The sequence below is a fragment of the Lonchura striata genome, chromosome 3, assembly GCF_050655825.1.
Source record: "Lonchura striata isolate lonStrDom1 chromosome 3, ASM5065582v1, whole genome shotgun sequence".
Classification (NCBI taxonomy): Eukaryota; Metazoa; Chordata; class Aves; order Passeriformes; family Estrildidae; genus Lonchura; species Lonchura striata.
In genome coordinates, this window is record NC_140705.1 from 91652649 (window position 1) to 91668344 (window position 15696).

At 38.1% G+C, this 15696-nt stretch overlaps 1 protein-coding gene across 13 annotated transcripts in view; it reads left to right on the top strand.

Annotated features, from left to right (window-relative positions):
• Positions 1-15696, top strand: part of SLX4IP (SLX4 interacting protein) — a 69962-nt gene that overhangs the window by 40753 nt on the left and 13513 nt on the right. For all 13 annotated transcript variants that reach the window (XM_085577034.1, XM_085577035.1, XM_085577029.1 and 10 more), the window contains 2 exons: positions 11315-11392; positions 13236-13324. In XM_085577034.1, coding sequence (XP_085433160.1) covers positions 11315-11392; positions 13236-13324 — 167 coding nt within the window. The remainder of the gene's footprint in view (positions 1-11314; positions 11393-13235; positions 13325-15696) is intronic.

Below are 15696 nucleotides of genomic sequence, written 5' to 3' on the forward strand. Positions count from 1 at the left end.
TAAATATACAGGAGAAATAGCAAAGGAAGAACTGAAAACAGTAAGGAAGAAGGTGAGGTTTACATGGGCATAGAGGAAACAATAAGGAGAAGTGAAAAAAAATGTGGCTGTTAGAAATGGAAGGAAGGAAGAAGGTATATTGTGAACTGACCTTCTTCCCCCTCTTGAGGGAGGAAAAAGTTAACTATGTTTTTCCTACGAGTAATTTTCAGATTTACTCTCATTCCTTGCCTAGTATCCTTGTTGTTTTTCTTGGCTTGAAGGTGGGACATTTTTGCTCTGATTTCAGATCCTTTTATTGTACAGTCTCTTCTACAGTGAAAATAATTAGAGAGCATGCTGTCACATGGCACAGTGAGCTCCCAGCTTGATTTTATCTGCTTTCCCTGGGACTCTGTGTACTTTTTAATGTATTTTTAACTTTCTCCCCTCATGAAATGGGGCTTACTGTGATCATGAGTCCATCTTTTCACCCAGTTGCTTCTTGCAAATGTGACTGTACTCTATTAACAGGTAGAACTCTCAGACTTGAAATTCTCAGACATTAGCTTCTTATAAGATTACTAAAATGAGAACCTGGAAGAGGTACAAGAACTGTTACGAGTAGTTCAGCCTTACAAAGAGCTGGAGTCAAAGTTCATGTCTAATTTAGTATAAAGAAAAATGCATAAGATGCAACTTCATAAGAAAATACATTTCTCTTGCTTATGAAACCATTTTTTGGCTCCTGCAAGCACACAAAAAATATACAATAAATCATGATGGCAAATATTCCAAACTCTTTTGGCCTTGCATTTTAATTTGAACATGATGATGTTTTTAAGGGAAACACCCTTTTCAGACTGCCCCGTTTGCTTTAGGAGTTGCTGTAGTACATGAATTGTGTGAAATACTTGTAGGCTGTGTCCCACATTGTAGTCCTGTAACAGCAAAACTGATTCATTCCCACCCTCCCAGCTGTTAACTCGCACTCCTCTGCTGTGAAACTGTTTGGTTGGCTTTGAACTAGAATCTTTTCACTTGCCTTGCTTGAACAGCAGCTCTACAACACTTTGATGGGTGCTGCCATAGGGGTCTGGGGAGGAATCTTTCCAATGAACTTGAGATTTGGAGTTGCACATTGTAATATCTGTCCCTCAAAAGAATTACATTGCAGCTCTCTGCAATGGACTCATTTATGATTTGTGGCCAAGTCCTGCAGATCTGTGTGAACTTTAAACTTGCATTCATCTGTCTGTGACAACAGAGGTCCCTGAAGTATGCAGTAACTTATGCAATAACTTAGGAAAAATGTTTTCATTAGTGTTTTGTACTTAATATTTCCTGGTTTTGCTTTAGATTGCTTCCCTCCCCCCACCGCCCATTTTTTACAACCAGATAATGGGGAATAAGGGTATCTTTTTTCACCAAAGCATTTTTCTATAAGATCAAAGTTATATATCTGAACTCTTTTTTTTTTTTTTTTTTTTTTTTGTCGTTTTGTTCATTTCTAAGGGTAATGGGTATTTGACAAGAACAAAAGAAATGTCTGTACTTACACACTCTTGGGGCGTTTTCTTTATTTGTGATTTTTTTTTCCTATCTTACCTTAGATTGTAATACAATAGAGTTGGGAAAAATGCCAAGAAGGGCAACAGAGATCCTCTAAGATGAGGAAATCCAATACAGGGAACAGTTAAGTGTGCCTGGACTCTTCAGCCTGGAAAATATATCAGTTATGGGGAATACAACCAAAATCTATGAAATAATTTCTTGTCTCAGTCTCTTCCAGTTTGAGAATAAGGGCGTATCAAATGAATGGAAATGCTGTGGTAGTTATGAGAGCTGTGGAACTCTTTGCCAAAGGATAACAGATATGATAAAAGCTTGTGCTGCGTCCACAGCAACGTGGGAGAGTATTCCAGGGAGGGGGCAGAATCTCCTCTGTTGCACTAAAGGTCTGAGCTGAGAGGGCTTGGAGCCTAGCAGAGTATCAGGGAAGTAACTAAGTGCTCTTGGCTCTTGTATTTTAGGGTCCCCTTGTAGGCATTTCACAGCCAAGGTAGGTCTTTGGTCTTCTTCTTTGTGGCCTTCTTACCATTGTGCCCCTCTGAAAAGGAGACCTCATTCAGTCAGAGTCAGTGGGTGTCAGAGGTTGTGAGGAGCTTCTGCACTGCCTGGACTGAAGCATCTACCTTGGGAAGGATCTTTGGTGACACTGATACTGGCAGAAGCCTCAGCAGTGGCTCTCCCTGTCTTACATGGGATATTTGCAGCTGCAGCATTAGCTGGGTTGAATATGTTCTCCATATTTTACTTCTTCCTTGGTGGCAGCTCCTCATTAAATTATTTATGGTCTTGGGTAAAGAAATAAAATGTTGTACTTATTTTAAAGATGTCCTTAATAAAGTGTTTTATATAGGTAGTGTTGGATTGAAAAAAAAAAACAGGACAGTTGTTTAATTTGGTGTATTCTTGTAAAAAGGAAGAATTTGGTGTTGGTTTCGAAAACCCTTAAAATACTCCCTGCCTTAATGCATTGTATCACTTTCTCGTGGTTTAATCTTATTTCCATTTGTTTGTCTCTTCCCATACAACTTTTTTCATTTTATGAAAAGAAAAAATATCATGGAAATGAATCCTAGTTATATGTGTGTGCAAAAAGAAGTGTTTGCATGCACAAACAGCTACTCTCTTACATATCTATATGAGCTATAAAGGTCTTCCTTTATCATCCAAATATTTCCGCAGAGTGATTTTGCTGTTAGTACTCAGTTTATGCAATGACACATATATTAATGCAAATTTAAAGTTTATCTTTGGAGTTTTCTTTCTATAGTTAGGCAAAAAATCAGCATCCATTAATCATGTGTCTTTACAAAGTGGAGTGGTGTGTCTCAGTTTCTCAGAGTTGGCTGGAAGTTAATAGGTAATTTATCTCTATCAGTTAAAAATGAAGTTTAGGGTACTAGTTTGATGCAGGTGTTTCAAGTCAGGCAAGATGAACCCCACCTTTAATTTCTGATTTGATACTCACCTGAGAATATCAAAGTGACTCTCATGTAGGCCAGGGAATGTACCCTTGGAAAGAGCCCTTGGCATGCTTGTTCCAAGTGGGAATTCAGCATTTTTGGAGGGCACATGAAGCCAATTTGAAAACCTGTCCCTAAGCAGTATTTCTTACTTGACTGCCTTACTCTTCTTTGCCGCATCTTTTCCTCTTGGAGGTGCTCTTCATGTGTGCCTTCTGCAGGTTTTACAGCTTCTCCAGTCCCTTGGAACCAGGAATAAAGAAGATGGATTCTCAGTGCCCAGCTCATGGACTTGTTTTAGCACTAGGCACAGCTGGAAGAGGTGGCAGATAGGTTTGGGGTTTTTGAGTGCTCACTGTTTTTGTTTAAATGTTCTGATTCTAAAAATTAACTAGGTTTAGTAGCTTATTTTGCCTTTAGTTCAACTGTGCATTAAATGAGATTTAAAAAAAAAAAAGGATTGATTGTTACTTTGAAATTATCTATTGAGTTCCTTTTTTAAAAAAAAAACCTGCTCTTTATTAAATGTTTCTAAAGAGAACAATATTGTTTTGGTTAAAATGTAAGCAAGAAAGAATAGGGATTTGAAATAAAACCTAAAAGAAATGTGATTTCCCTAGAAATGTTCAGAGGAATTTACTTAATTGCAACCAGAAGTTTGACCTGGAAGTGTAATGCTTTGACCTTTTAGCTGTCTGGCTTCCTAAATGTGTTGTTTTGCTCTCTTTAAACTGTGAGAAAATCTCTTTTATACATCTTTAACCCTTGCCTTACCTTAAAGTCTCAGTAAAAATCTGCAAGCAATCACTAGCAAAAGAAAAATCATCATGATATTTAAAAAAAAAAAAATCGTTATAGCTATGTATTGAGCATTGAAGTCCTTTATATTTTCGTTTTAACTGGAAGTAATTTGGGGTATAATTTCACTGTTAAATATGAGTGGAATTTCTTTTAAACTTTCCATGCTACCATATTACACAATAATACTCTCCTTTGTTCTTAAGTTTCATTATCATATGACCAAGGTAGAAATTACAGCTTTTAAAATTTTTGTGGGTTTATTCATATTTGGAAAATTTTTATAGGCCTTCATGGGACTCTGTCCAGATACAGATGGAAGGCCAATTCCTGAGAAAAATTATACCTCTTTTCTCAATGTTAGTAGTTTAGTGAGAGCAGTTCTAGATGTTTGATTCACCCCTGAGTACCAGGTATGTTGTGGTTACTACACACAAAGTATTTCTGTGGACTACAAAGGCACAGTGGCACACCGCAAAACTAACCCCACAAAGCTTTGCAGAGCCCATGCCTTAATTTAGTAAAAAAACGGAGAGATAATTAAATAAAAATTTAGTAGTATAGTAAATAATAAAGACTTCTTCTTGAAAATGGGAGGAAGAAAGTTCAGTATAATTTTGGCTGTGTTGTGGACTTAGAACTTGATGTATGATGAACTTCAGACAGATCAGAGATGTTCTAATGCACAGCAAATTACACATATTCAGGGAGAAACATTCCATACTCACTGTACAAATCCATGCTTAAATGCCAAAACTTACTTTAGAGAGAACAGTAGATGATAGCTTTGTATTTGTTTACTGAGTATTTTTCTCTTATTCCTTTAATTAAGATATTTCGTTTTGTGGGTTTTTTTAATGTGTACATATATGGGCCATAGAATATGGGCAATGCCTGTCTTTTGTCTGCTGTTTTCTTGCCATGGCAAAAGATAGGATTGTGAAGTTTGGTCTTTTGCATAAAAGACCTTAAATTTCCTATTTAGTGTTGAGGAAGAGGGTGTTCTGTGTACTTTGTTTTTTGTTCACTTGGCATCTGTTAAGGTGATGTCAGAAAAGATGGCTGCTGAGCTGTACCATTCAGGTGGTCCCTTATAACACCATGTTCTTGAGTGAGCTAAAATGATTTGTTTTATACAAACCATTTGCAGTCAGTCTCCAGATCTTTGCACCAGAGCCAGAGCTGAGCTTGTGGCACTGGGCAGATGCTCCCAATCGTGGTTGTTCTTGGTCTCTTTTACTGGCATCCTCTTTGCATCAGAGCTTGTGAGAGCCAAAGGACATCCAGACTTACTTAGAAATAGAGCCTTTCAGCAGCTGATTTAGTTAAGGTCAGTTTGCCAGCATTTAAAAAGAGAAAATACAGAAGGCTCTATTGTAGTACTTTCCACCTATTTGCTACGCCCCAGAATTTCCTTCTGTTCTGTGTTGTTGCAAATCTAACAAGAGACTCTTGTGTGAAAAGACAAAAACCTGTGAACCTCTGGCACAACTTGCTTTATTCAGACAACAGCATGAAACTGCAGGTTCAAGTCCATACGTGTCTCTTAGAACTCACATTCTTTTGAAGTGTCCTCTACATGTTAGGGTAGGAAAGGAGTTGACTATCAATATCTACCTCTTAGCTACACTGGGATAGCCTAACAGAAATTCTCAAAAAAAAAAAAAAAAGTTTTTTTGCTATATATCAAGATCACCTTTGAAGAAACTATGTTTTCATGTTTAAAGTTCTTTTTTAAAGTTCTGCTGAATTTACTTGCTCCAGGTTGGTCTTTCCCTCTCGTTCTCTCCCATCATGTCTGCAGTGGCAGTGTTGGGCTTTTTCACCAAGCCCAGAAGTGTTGTAGCCCTGTGATACAGTATATTCCTGACATTTTTAGTGACCCTTGCCTAGAGATCTTGTTATTGGTGGAAGATGAAAGTCTTGGCAGCTGTGGGAGCTCTAGGGTTAAACCCCTTTCCTCTTGGGGGTGAAAATTGCGCAGAAGTTATTTCCTCTTGAGAGAGAAAAAAAAATGGTGCCTAAAGACTTGTGAAAGACTTGACTTTATTTGAAAATCTTTCAGTGTCCTAATATTGGCACCAGTGATTTTGCTGTTCTAATGAACACTAAGGGGAGCCAGTCATGTCTGATAAATTCCAAGATGCTAATTTCCACGTTTTGGTTGAGTTTTTTGTGCTTGAAGAAGCTTTGTTTTGTAGAAATCCCTCACCCTTAAAATACAAAATCATCTATTTCAACTACTTAATGGCATAAAAAAAATTTCCTGCAGCTCATGAATTTCTTCAAGGAAAAACCACAGAGCCAGGCTGAAAGGACATACTTTGTGTAAGAGGCACATGCTGTATTATGCACTGTGAGTCAAAGTTGGGTCCATTACAGTGTCTGTGTCTCATTTGAGCCAGAATCTGCCTTCCTTTATCATTGTGGGGAGTTCAGTGATGTGAGTGGTTGGGCCATTTGGGGAGAGCTGTGTCTAGCTAGTCTGTGGGATGTACTTGTCCTGATGTCCCAGTCATTTGAACTGAACCCCATCATAGTCCAGGCACTTGGAAGAGACTTGGGCTTCTCCTGGGCTGCTGACTTGTCAGACAGTGTTTACCACAGGGTTTGTGTTCCAGCTCCCTCTGCCTTTTGGCTGGTAGCAACAGATGCCTTTCTCAAGCCTTTCTCTTGGTTGTTGTGCTCATTCCAGTGGTTAAAGAAGTCCAGGCACGTGGCTTTCTCTGGAACACAGTTTAGATGTTCAAAACGGGGAGCATTCCTAAATAGCTTTCAGTTCATGCCTGTCATGTGTAATTAATAATGTAGTTATTGAGTCTGAGATCAACAAAAGTGTGAAGTGAAATCTCATGTGTTGTTAGAAAATATTTGTCTGTGGTAAAGGTGTGCTGGTCATCAAATCTACTGCTCTACAGCTATCTGCTTGAATGCCTTGGCAGGTGCTGCTGACTCTTACTGCTCATATATTATGGATGGGTATGGATTTTCCAGGAATGGATCAGCCTTCCTCTCCATCCTTAAGTATTAGTGCAGGGAAGATGGTCTTTTTGCTTCAGAGCTGGTGTGTTCCCAGGACCTCCATCAGACTCATCTTGCAGCCAAATGGTTTCAGACGTTCTTTCCCTTATTCTTTCCTCCAGAGCAGCACTGACAGCCAGCCTAAGAAATGCCTTATCCTGGATGAAATTTGGTCAGGATAGTTCTGATTTTGCAGTGAATTCCATACCTCTCCTGCTGGAGGAGAGCCCTACAACTCTGCTATAGGATTTCTCTTTGTGGCTCATACTCTGAATGGTTTGGACAGTGGGCTGTGTCTAGGCTATCCAGGTTCTGCTGGCAGGGAGGTTTCTTCTGCCTTCTTTGAGCTGAAGGCAGACTGTATGGAAAGAATTGATGCCATCCTGACATGTTTCAGTTGTTTTGAAGCTCATTCTTTGTTGTATAAAACTTTGAACTGGGGGAAGATGCTTCTTGTTTAAAGAAATATGAAGTGGATTCCAGATAAGGCTTTGGAAATCTCAGCAGCATTTTTGTTTGTGATGTTGTGCATCTGCTGTCCCTGTCTTAGACTTGGCTTTAAACTTAAATGCCAATATTTCATTTGAATCTCTTCTAAACTAGAAATGGCAGCCTACTCTGCAGCACGTGGTATGGACTTGGGAATTTTTGGGAAGGAAAGCTACACAGTTAACAGTAGGTTTAGAATGAAATGTTTCTTTTTTGTTTTGTTTACAAACTATCAGGACTTTTGATTCTGTGATGAGTAATTTTAAGCAGAGAAATATGAGTGCTAAAAAGCAGTGTAATAATATGTCTGTAGAGCACTTTGAAGATGAAAAGCTGTATATATTGTAAACATTATTACTGGTATACCCTAATCTGTGTGGAAAAATTAATCAAGTATGAGCTAAGTGTAGAATTTTTTTTTAATGTAAAATTTAGTGTTTCAGAAAGTCTAATGCACCCGTGTATTTGCTTTCACATTGTAACATTAGAAATTTATCCTCTTTTATTTTTAATGTGTGTTGCAATGATTTACTTTGTTGTTACTTTCCAAAAGCAGAGTCAGTCCTAATCCACAACAACCTTTCAGAAATGTAAAGTGACTAGGCTGAGAGAAAAAATAAGTATGATATAAAAATACCATATTATGAGAAATGGGTGCCTGTCAGACGTGGAAATGTTTTGGGGGCAGTTGGCCTTAGGCTTGTGCTGTGGCTTTGGACAAGCCTGAAGTGAAGCAGGGAGCCAAGCAGATTCCAGGTGGTGCTGGGGAGTGAGCACCTGCCAGGCTGCTCCAGCTAACTCAGCAGCTCAGAGGCATTTTCCCAGGCTCCCAGCTGAATGGTCCATAAGAGCCATGGGAGAGGGCTTCCCACTGCTCCACAGTGCACCACAGCCACCTCTTGGCAGCCTTCTGGAAGCTCAAAGCAGCCTGGCTGTTTCTCGTTTGGAAAACAAGTGTCACTGGATAGTCTTACAGGAGAGTTGGTGTCTAATGCTTCCTCCCTGTGCGGTGGGACTCTGAAGTACAACAAGCAGGGCAAATCACTGTTCCCTTAAAAGGCAGTGCTCGCTGGTGCCTATTTCAGCTGAAACTGAACTGTGGCTTTTCTAGAACCATTTCTATGCAGTCTCCTCTTGGATTTCAGGGTCTGTTTTCCTTGGGGTTGATTTGTTTGGTTTTGTTTTTCCGTTTGTTTTTGGACTCTGGATCTGATTATTTAGAGTGTCCAGTTTTGAAACAAGAAAAAAACAAAACTTCAGATCACTAAATACAATTTTATTTCTGCCTGTGTTCTGGTAATCCACAAAGGGAGCTTTGTCTGTGTTGCATGGTGAAGGGGAAATTGAAGATGGGATCAACTAGGTTTGCTGAGCCCAGGATGTGTGAACTTTCCACATTACTGGAAGAAAAATTATCTGTAGATTAAGGTTCAAACTTCTGTGTTGTGCTCAAAATAAATTGGTGATGGAGCATTTGGTACATATCAGTTGGTCTGTTCTTCTATGAGATCATGAACAGATTTAAATTCATGCTGAGTAACTGCGTAGAAAGCTTAAAAAGCTGTGAGTCACATGGGCTTCTTGGGTAAGAAGGTTTTCTTGGGAGTCTTATTTTTGTTTCTTTCTTCATGAAGCAGAATAGTTAATCGGATAATGTATTTCCCCAGAAGGAAGCTGAAAGAGGATATCACCATTTTTATTGTTCTGCAGTAACTCTGACAGCTTTAAAACTGGGGGAGTTTTTCAAACTCCAGCTGACCACAGTGTAGATTGTATGTCACATGTGAGAGGGTTTCAAAACATTTAATGAGTGTAGCTGTGTGATACTTTCAAAATTAAGGTATCTTAAATGTAGCACATCTTAATATTTTGTCAGGCTTCGCAACAAGTAGCAGCAGATATTTGTTCAGGCCTTTTCAGCAAAGTAGTAAATAATCATGGAAACTAAAATGATTTTTTAGTGTTGGTCCCTCTGAGCTGAGCGTACCAGCTTGGGTGCAATTCTTGGTGAAGGCTTTATAGGACTTTCAGACTTGAGCTGATGCTGCAGAAATAATTTGTAGAGGTGTCTTAATCTCTTACACAACTATTTATTTTGTCAGATCTGTTCTCTTCCACAGAACAGTAGCTGGCTGAATCAAGGGCCTCTAAGGAGAATTTGAAATTTTGTTCAGTCAATCACATGTGATTAAGCACTTAATCTCTCAGAGAATACCAGAACAACAAGAAAAATAAACAGATATAGATGTCACTGATCTATAAAATAATTTAAAGAATGAAGCATCTTGCTTTTCCTGTGAAAAACAAAGATTCACACTTTTTCATTTTAGATTCCTTTCAAAAAAACGCCAAAATATATGGAATATTGCTGACAAATGGAGGTGGAAAGAAAAATGTTTAATATTTACTGTGTGAAGATTTGTTTTCCAAGTTGTACTTTTAGGAATGCTATTTCCTTAGCTTTCCAAGGTCACAGTGGAGTATGTTGTTATCACACTAATAATTTATCTATATACTGGGCAAATTCTTTGATTTGACTAAGCCTACTAGCAGTGATAAAGAATTGTAGATGCCAAACTGGAAATAGCTAAAAGTAATTTTCCTTAATAGTTCTTTTAAGTAAACACTTAATAAAGCTGGTGAATCGCATCCAAATTTTTCTCTAGTGCTCATCATTTTTAAGGAATGGTTCAGCTTGTTACATCTTGACTTGATCTCTAAAAGGAAGTAAATTTTTGGGTATCTTCCTGAGGGGAAGGAAAAAAGATGGCTGATAAATTTCAAAGGGATTGATTGTGATTGATAACTGTAGTTCTTAATGAGAGCTGAGGCTCAAGGGCACTCGGTGGTGAGCTCCAGGAGATCCTGTAGAAGTAGGAGAGAGGGGGACCCTCCAGGAGGACATGTATTTATACTTAGAAATAGGACATGCCTTGGCACTTGCTCTGTAGGGATTGAAACTGGAACAAGCAAGCTTTCCTTCTTTTTAAATGGTCGGATAATAAAAACAGCAGTAGCACTTAATATTCTAACTTGCCTGTGCTAACTGCACCTAGGGTAGCTGACTGTCTTCAAAGCATCAATAATTTAAGTCTTGCAAACTCCATCCAAGTTAGGGCAAATATCACCAACCCTCTTTCACACTTTGATTTCAGTGAGATGCACAGGGAAACTGGGGAGGATGAGTCACAGATGTCAGATTTTTGCACTTTCAGTGGGAGTCAGGTTGCTAAATACCTTAATGAATGAAGTGCTAACTGATTTACCATGGTCATTTGGGAATTTAAGTAGAACAAAAGTAAAAGCTGATGTTCTAATAATCTCTCAGCCATAATATAATCTTTTCTGTCCATTTCCTACACGGCTGATGCACAAGGATTTCTGTCATTCTTGGGAATAGAAGATGAAAAAGCCTCTGGAGGTTACAGGTACCTGCTGAGTCAGCCAGGCTAGCTTGGACTGCTGTACATACTGAAGAGTTCAAATGTGGCTGTTTTTAACCTCATTCAATGGATCTGTAGAATTGAGACCCTTGCATGTTTGGGTTTCTTTGTAGTTACATTTTTTTTTTTTCCTGCCAGGTCTGTCACCTTCCTCTAGAAGGTAGTTAAGTAAATAGATATCTGTACTGTTCTTACAACATTTGACAGTCTACAAATGTCTGAAAGCACAACACCACACTATTAAGTGACCATGACACCACACTATTAAGTAAATGACACCTCTGATCAATTAATTCAATTTCTGTGCTTGGTTCCAGAACTTGGTGGTTAATAATTTGTCTAGATTTTTGCCCTGTTTCAGGCACTAATTTCTTGAGACTTTAGTATGAGAATTTGGCAGTTTCTTTTGAAAAATATTCCATTAAAGTTACTTTTTCCTTTGTATCATTGAGCTGCTGCTGCTTCCTCTCCATCCAGTCTTAGCAGATGTGCAACACTTTTGAGACCAGAATGCCCAAGATATTAATATTATCCCTTTGTTTTATGTTGCAGCCAACAGTTTGCACATTACTGCCTACTTTATGAAGAGATGGGTTAATCTCCGTTGTGCTCTAGGGAAGCATTATCGTGGTAAGAAATCACTTTCTTACAGAGTTATTTAGAGGAGAAAGAAAGGGAACCATATCTAAGACACTGTCAGATTTTCATCTGCTTAAATCAAAATTGCTTTCAGAACTTGGGTTTTTTGGTGGGATTTTTTGGTTTGCATTCTAAAAAGATGATTTCCTGAAAACAAAAACAAACAAAAAAAGAAGTATTTCTTAAGATAAGATGGATTTTTTTTTTAAAAACTTGATTTTAAATTTGTGTATGCCTTGCCCCAGGGTAATCAGCTAAGCCTCACCAAATTCTGTAAGTATGATGAGACTCAGCATTTTCCTGAGTCTGTGCAGGGTGAATCAAGTAGAAGTTGCAGCATGAATCACTCCATTATTGCTCGGTGTCTTGTGGCATCAATGTGCAGTACAAGTGTATGCAGGAAAGGCTTTCGTTCGCCACACACCTATAAAATCCTGACGTAGGTGATGTCATTAGACCAGGTCTTCTCTTCATGTTTTCTCAAGTCAGGATGCACTGGAAGGGAAGGGAGATCAATCCTCTCCTGCCAACACCAATGCAAAGAAGCTGTAATGAACACTGCCCTCTGCAATGACCTCTTGGCATTAAACAAAAAAAAAGCAAAGTCCTTAACAATACTGAATAATTGAATGGATATTTTAAAATAATTTATTGTTTTTGTAGGCATTAATGATATTCATAAATGTTTAAATTTGTCTTCAAATGCCAACTGATTGTTTTCTAAGTTCATATTAGCTGAAGAGATCGGTGTTGACTTTAAAAATTTCATCAAACTTGTCCTGTTAGAATAGAATTTCAGAGTGTCTGCATTGGAATATCAGCATTGTTTGCTGTCTGTTAAATTTAAACTGTTCTAAAGCATCAATGAATACCTAAAGATACCTGCATTTTGCTAGCCAGCAGATGAGATTGTTATAAAATGTAACAGTGAAAGCAAATTACTGGAATCGACTTGCTGTACTCTTCAATTCTACAAAAAAAATATGTGAGATCAACCTCATAGGTTTTTTTTCTGCAAGCCTTGTCTCCTTCTTGTTCCACAAAAATAGAGTGTTATGGCTTTGTTCTGAAATATAACAAACTTCAAAAATTTTTAATTCTCTTTTTATGAAAACGAAACCCAGCAACAAAAACAAATTCGAGCGGAAAATAATTCCATATGTAAAAAAGAAAATACCCAGCTGTGCTCTTCCCATAGCATAGCCAGGTACTGAATAAAACTTTGTCTCATCTGTTCTAATCTGAGAACCCTTCAGTTTTTAATGCTTTGTGAATAGAAACTTTGTTGTGTTCATAACAAGCCATCTGATCATGAGTAAAATGTCTAATTCAGTAGTAAACCACTTTGTTTAATGACTTCAAAAATCTCTGTAGCCCAAGTATGAAACTCTCTGCCCTGGCCTTATGCTGAGGTTTGATGCCAAGCCCTGGCTGAGTGTTGTTCTGGGCTACAAACCTAATGTACAGCTTTTGTGATGAAAAGACTCATCAACCAGAACAGCACAAAAGAAATCCTTGTTAAGTGGTTTGTCTGTTGGTTCTGTCTGGTCTTCCTGTCCAGGGGTGCAGGTGGACTAATTTGCAGCCATGACTGTCCTCTTGGGAATTCAATTTATTCTACTTATTGATTTTTTGGAATGCTTTATTAAAACAAAAGGGGGGGTGGCATGTTGAAGAGAGTAGGTGAAAAGCTAGAGAGGTGCATTAAATCAGTTAGTGTGAAATTAAAAATTAAGTAATTTTGTGTACTAAAATAACATCTATGTTGTTGTTATGAGTGGTTTTGAAAGTGGTTATAATTTTTGAAATCCTCTTTTCAATTCTTTTTGTGTAGAGCTCCGTGTGTTTCCAGAGAAGTTTATCGTTTGTGTCAGTAAACTTGACTTTGATCCAAGTGCTTGGACATGTGATAATGTTGGATTGGTAGGTACAAAACTGTTCTATAAATTTTGGGGGTTTTTTAATAGAAATGAAGTGAATATTTATGTATATAAATGTAGTTACTCAAGTATTTGTTACTGTTATCTTGGCACCAGAAAGTCACATGAATATTTGGGCCAAAGTATTCAAATGGGCATCCTAAAATGAGCCTAAGGCAGGCAAAAATGGGAATTTTGAAAACTCAGCATTTTCTGAGCCTTATAAGTCTTAGAGAAAAAGACCATGTGTTTAGAAAGCTGGATATAATTTTAGCACCTTGATTTAAGGATTTTTTTTCCTTTCTGTTTTGTCTTGTAACATTTTACTTTCCAAAATTTTAATTTTAGCTGTTTGTAATGTCCCCGGGTTTCTTGTATGTTTTCTTAGCACTTGTTCTGCACAGCAATTCAAGTGGATCAGTGCTGGCCCTTCTGGGAAAAAAATCCCCAAACATTTATGGAGGAAAAGGCACTGGTGTGTGGTTAAATACCATACGCAATTCTCCTTAAATATTTCATCCTGAAGGCTTCATCAGGGTCAAAGGCTTCTGAATTTTATCCTGCAGTTAAGTGCAGATTGTCTCAGGAGTGCTCACACAGGGCCAGGTGCCACTCTGTGGCTCACACTGAGGGTCACAATTACACCCTGAGGTCTGGGTGAGTTTTAGGAGTTGATTTTACATGTATTAAAGTGTATTTGACCCTTGAAAAAATGTGTTTTCTTTTACTCATTCCACTCCTTTTTTTTTTTCCAATACCAGGCGGGGTGTTCCTATTTGTAATGCTAAATGCAGATTTTCTTGTTTCATTTCCTAGCTTTGTACATACCCTTAAGTGTCAAAGAATCAAGCCAATGATTTTTGCACTCTCATAAAGAAAACTATCTCCCTGCTCTAGAAGTACTTTGCTCTTTGGAAAATTCATATGTTTTCAGTATTGTCTTGAAAACTACTTCATGCTTGAAGTAGAAAATTCTATCTCTGCATTTTGACTGAGAAATAATTATGGGTTTTTTTCTTGCTTAAGTAACTGTTACAAGAGATCCAATTCCCTCATTTGGTATTTTTCATAAAATAAGAACTGAGAAGTTTACTTTCGTTTTTCTTGAGATCTTGTGTGTGAAGAAGAAGACAAATTTAAGAATTTGATATTAGGAACTTTAGCTTTACTATTTCAAAATTGAATCTTGAATCTGTGGAATCTCCTTGTTGTTTAAAAGGCAAGTTTGAACACTTTTATATTTAAAAAGAAAACATATCTTAGTGATCTGATAACCTAATCAACAATAAAATCTTGGAAGTTTGCTTTGCTTACAACTGCACAGCCCTGACTGGGATGGTCAGTGTAGTGTGTTGGGAGGAGGGAGTGAGAGAAGTTAGCCCTAAGCATCTTCCCTGATTTGAAGAACTTGGCAAATTGGGAGCAGACCCTCAGCAAATGTTTTGGAACATCTGTTTAATTCTTACCAACTCTCACTTAGAGTCCACTCCAGACTGTTTTGTTGTTCCAGGATTCTTAATGCATGTTAGGACCAGATTTGTCATATAGTCCAGCTGAGTACTTTGCCAAACTGGGAGAGTGTTTGATTGCCACTGAGAGTTTTTGGCACTCCAAAAGAAAGGCAAAGAATCTGCATTTTGTGTGTGTCTGCTTTTCTCCATGCAGTTGAGCCCTGAGTAAGCTGGAATTCTAAATTCTGCCCTACAAAAGACCACCCAGAAGACCTTTCTGTTGATACACTCTGCAGATTCTGTCATGGGCTGAAAATGAGGCTGTGTTTTGTTTTCTTCTCTATGTTGTTTGGGTTTGAATAATGCCACAGTGTTGGATGCAAGTTCTTTTAAACCTTTCATCAGCTCACACCCTTGGATTTGAGGGCCTGTTTGTGTTTTACAAAAGCAGTTAACCATACATTAATGGAGACTTTGTCACTTTCCTGTGTTGCTGTGACTGTGATTGACCTAGTCAAGACTTAGTGATTATGCTTTTTTTTAAATTGTTTTTACACTGGTTTATGGTCTGGGTCAAGCTTTCATTCCTGAGCTCTGTCAAGACCAATCAGGCTCAGTGTTCCCCTTTCCCATTACTTGGAACCAGTTTTATGTTGGCCTGTTTCATGTTTCCTTCATGGATAGCGACTCGTCCTTCACCTGTCTTCAGCCCTTCATTCTTTGCCTTTTCACTGCTTTTTAGGCAGTTCTGTGTATCTCTGAAATAGGCTGTGCTTAAACCATGAGTTTCAAGGGATGTAGCCAGCTATGAAATGAAATTTTTATGTCCTGCACCTTAGGAAAGATTATAATTAGATTGCTTTTGAGATATTCACAAGCACAAACCTCAGCATCAGTTGCTGGGAGAACCAATTTTAATCCTTCT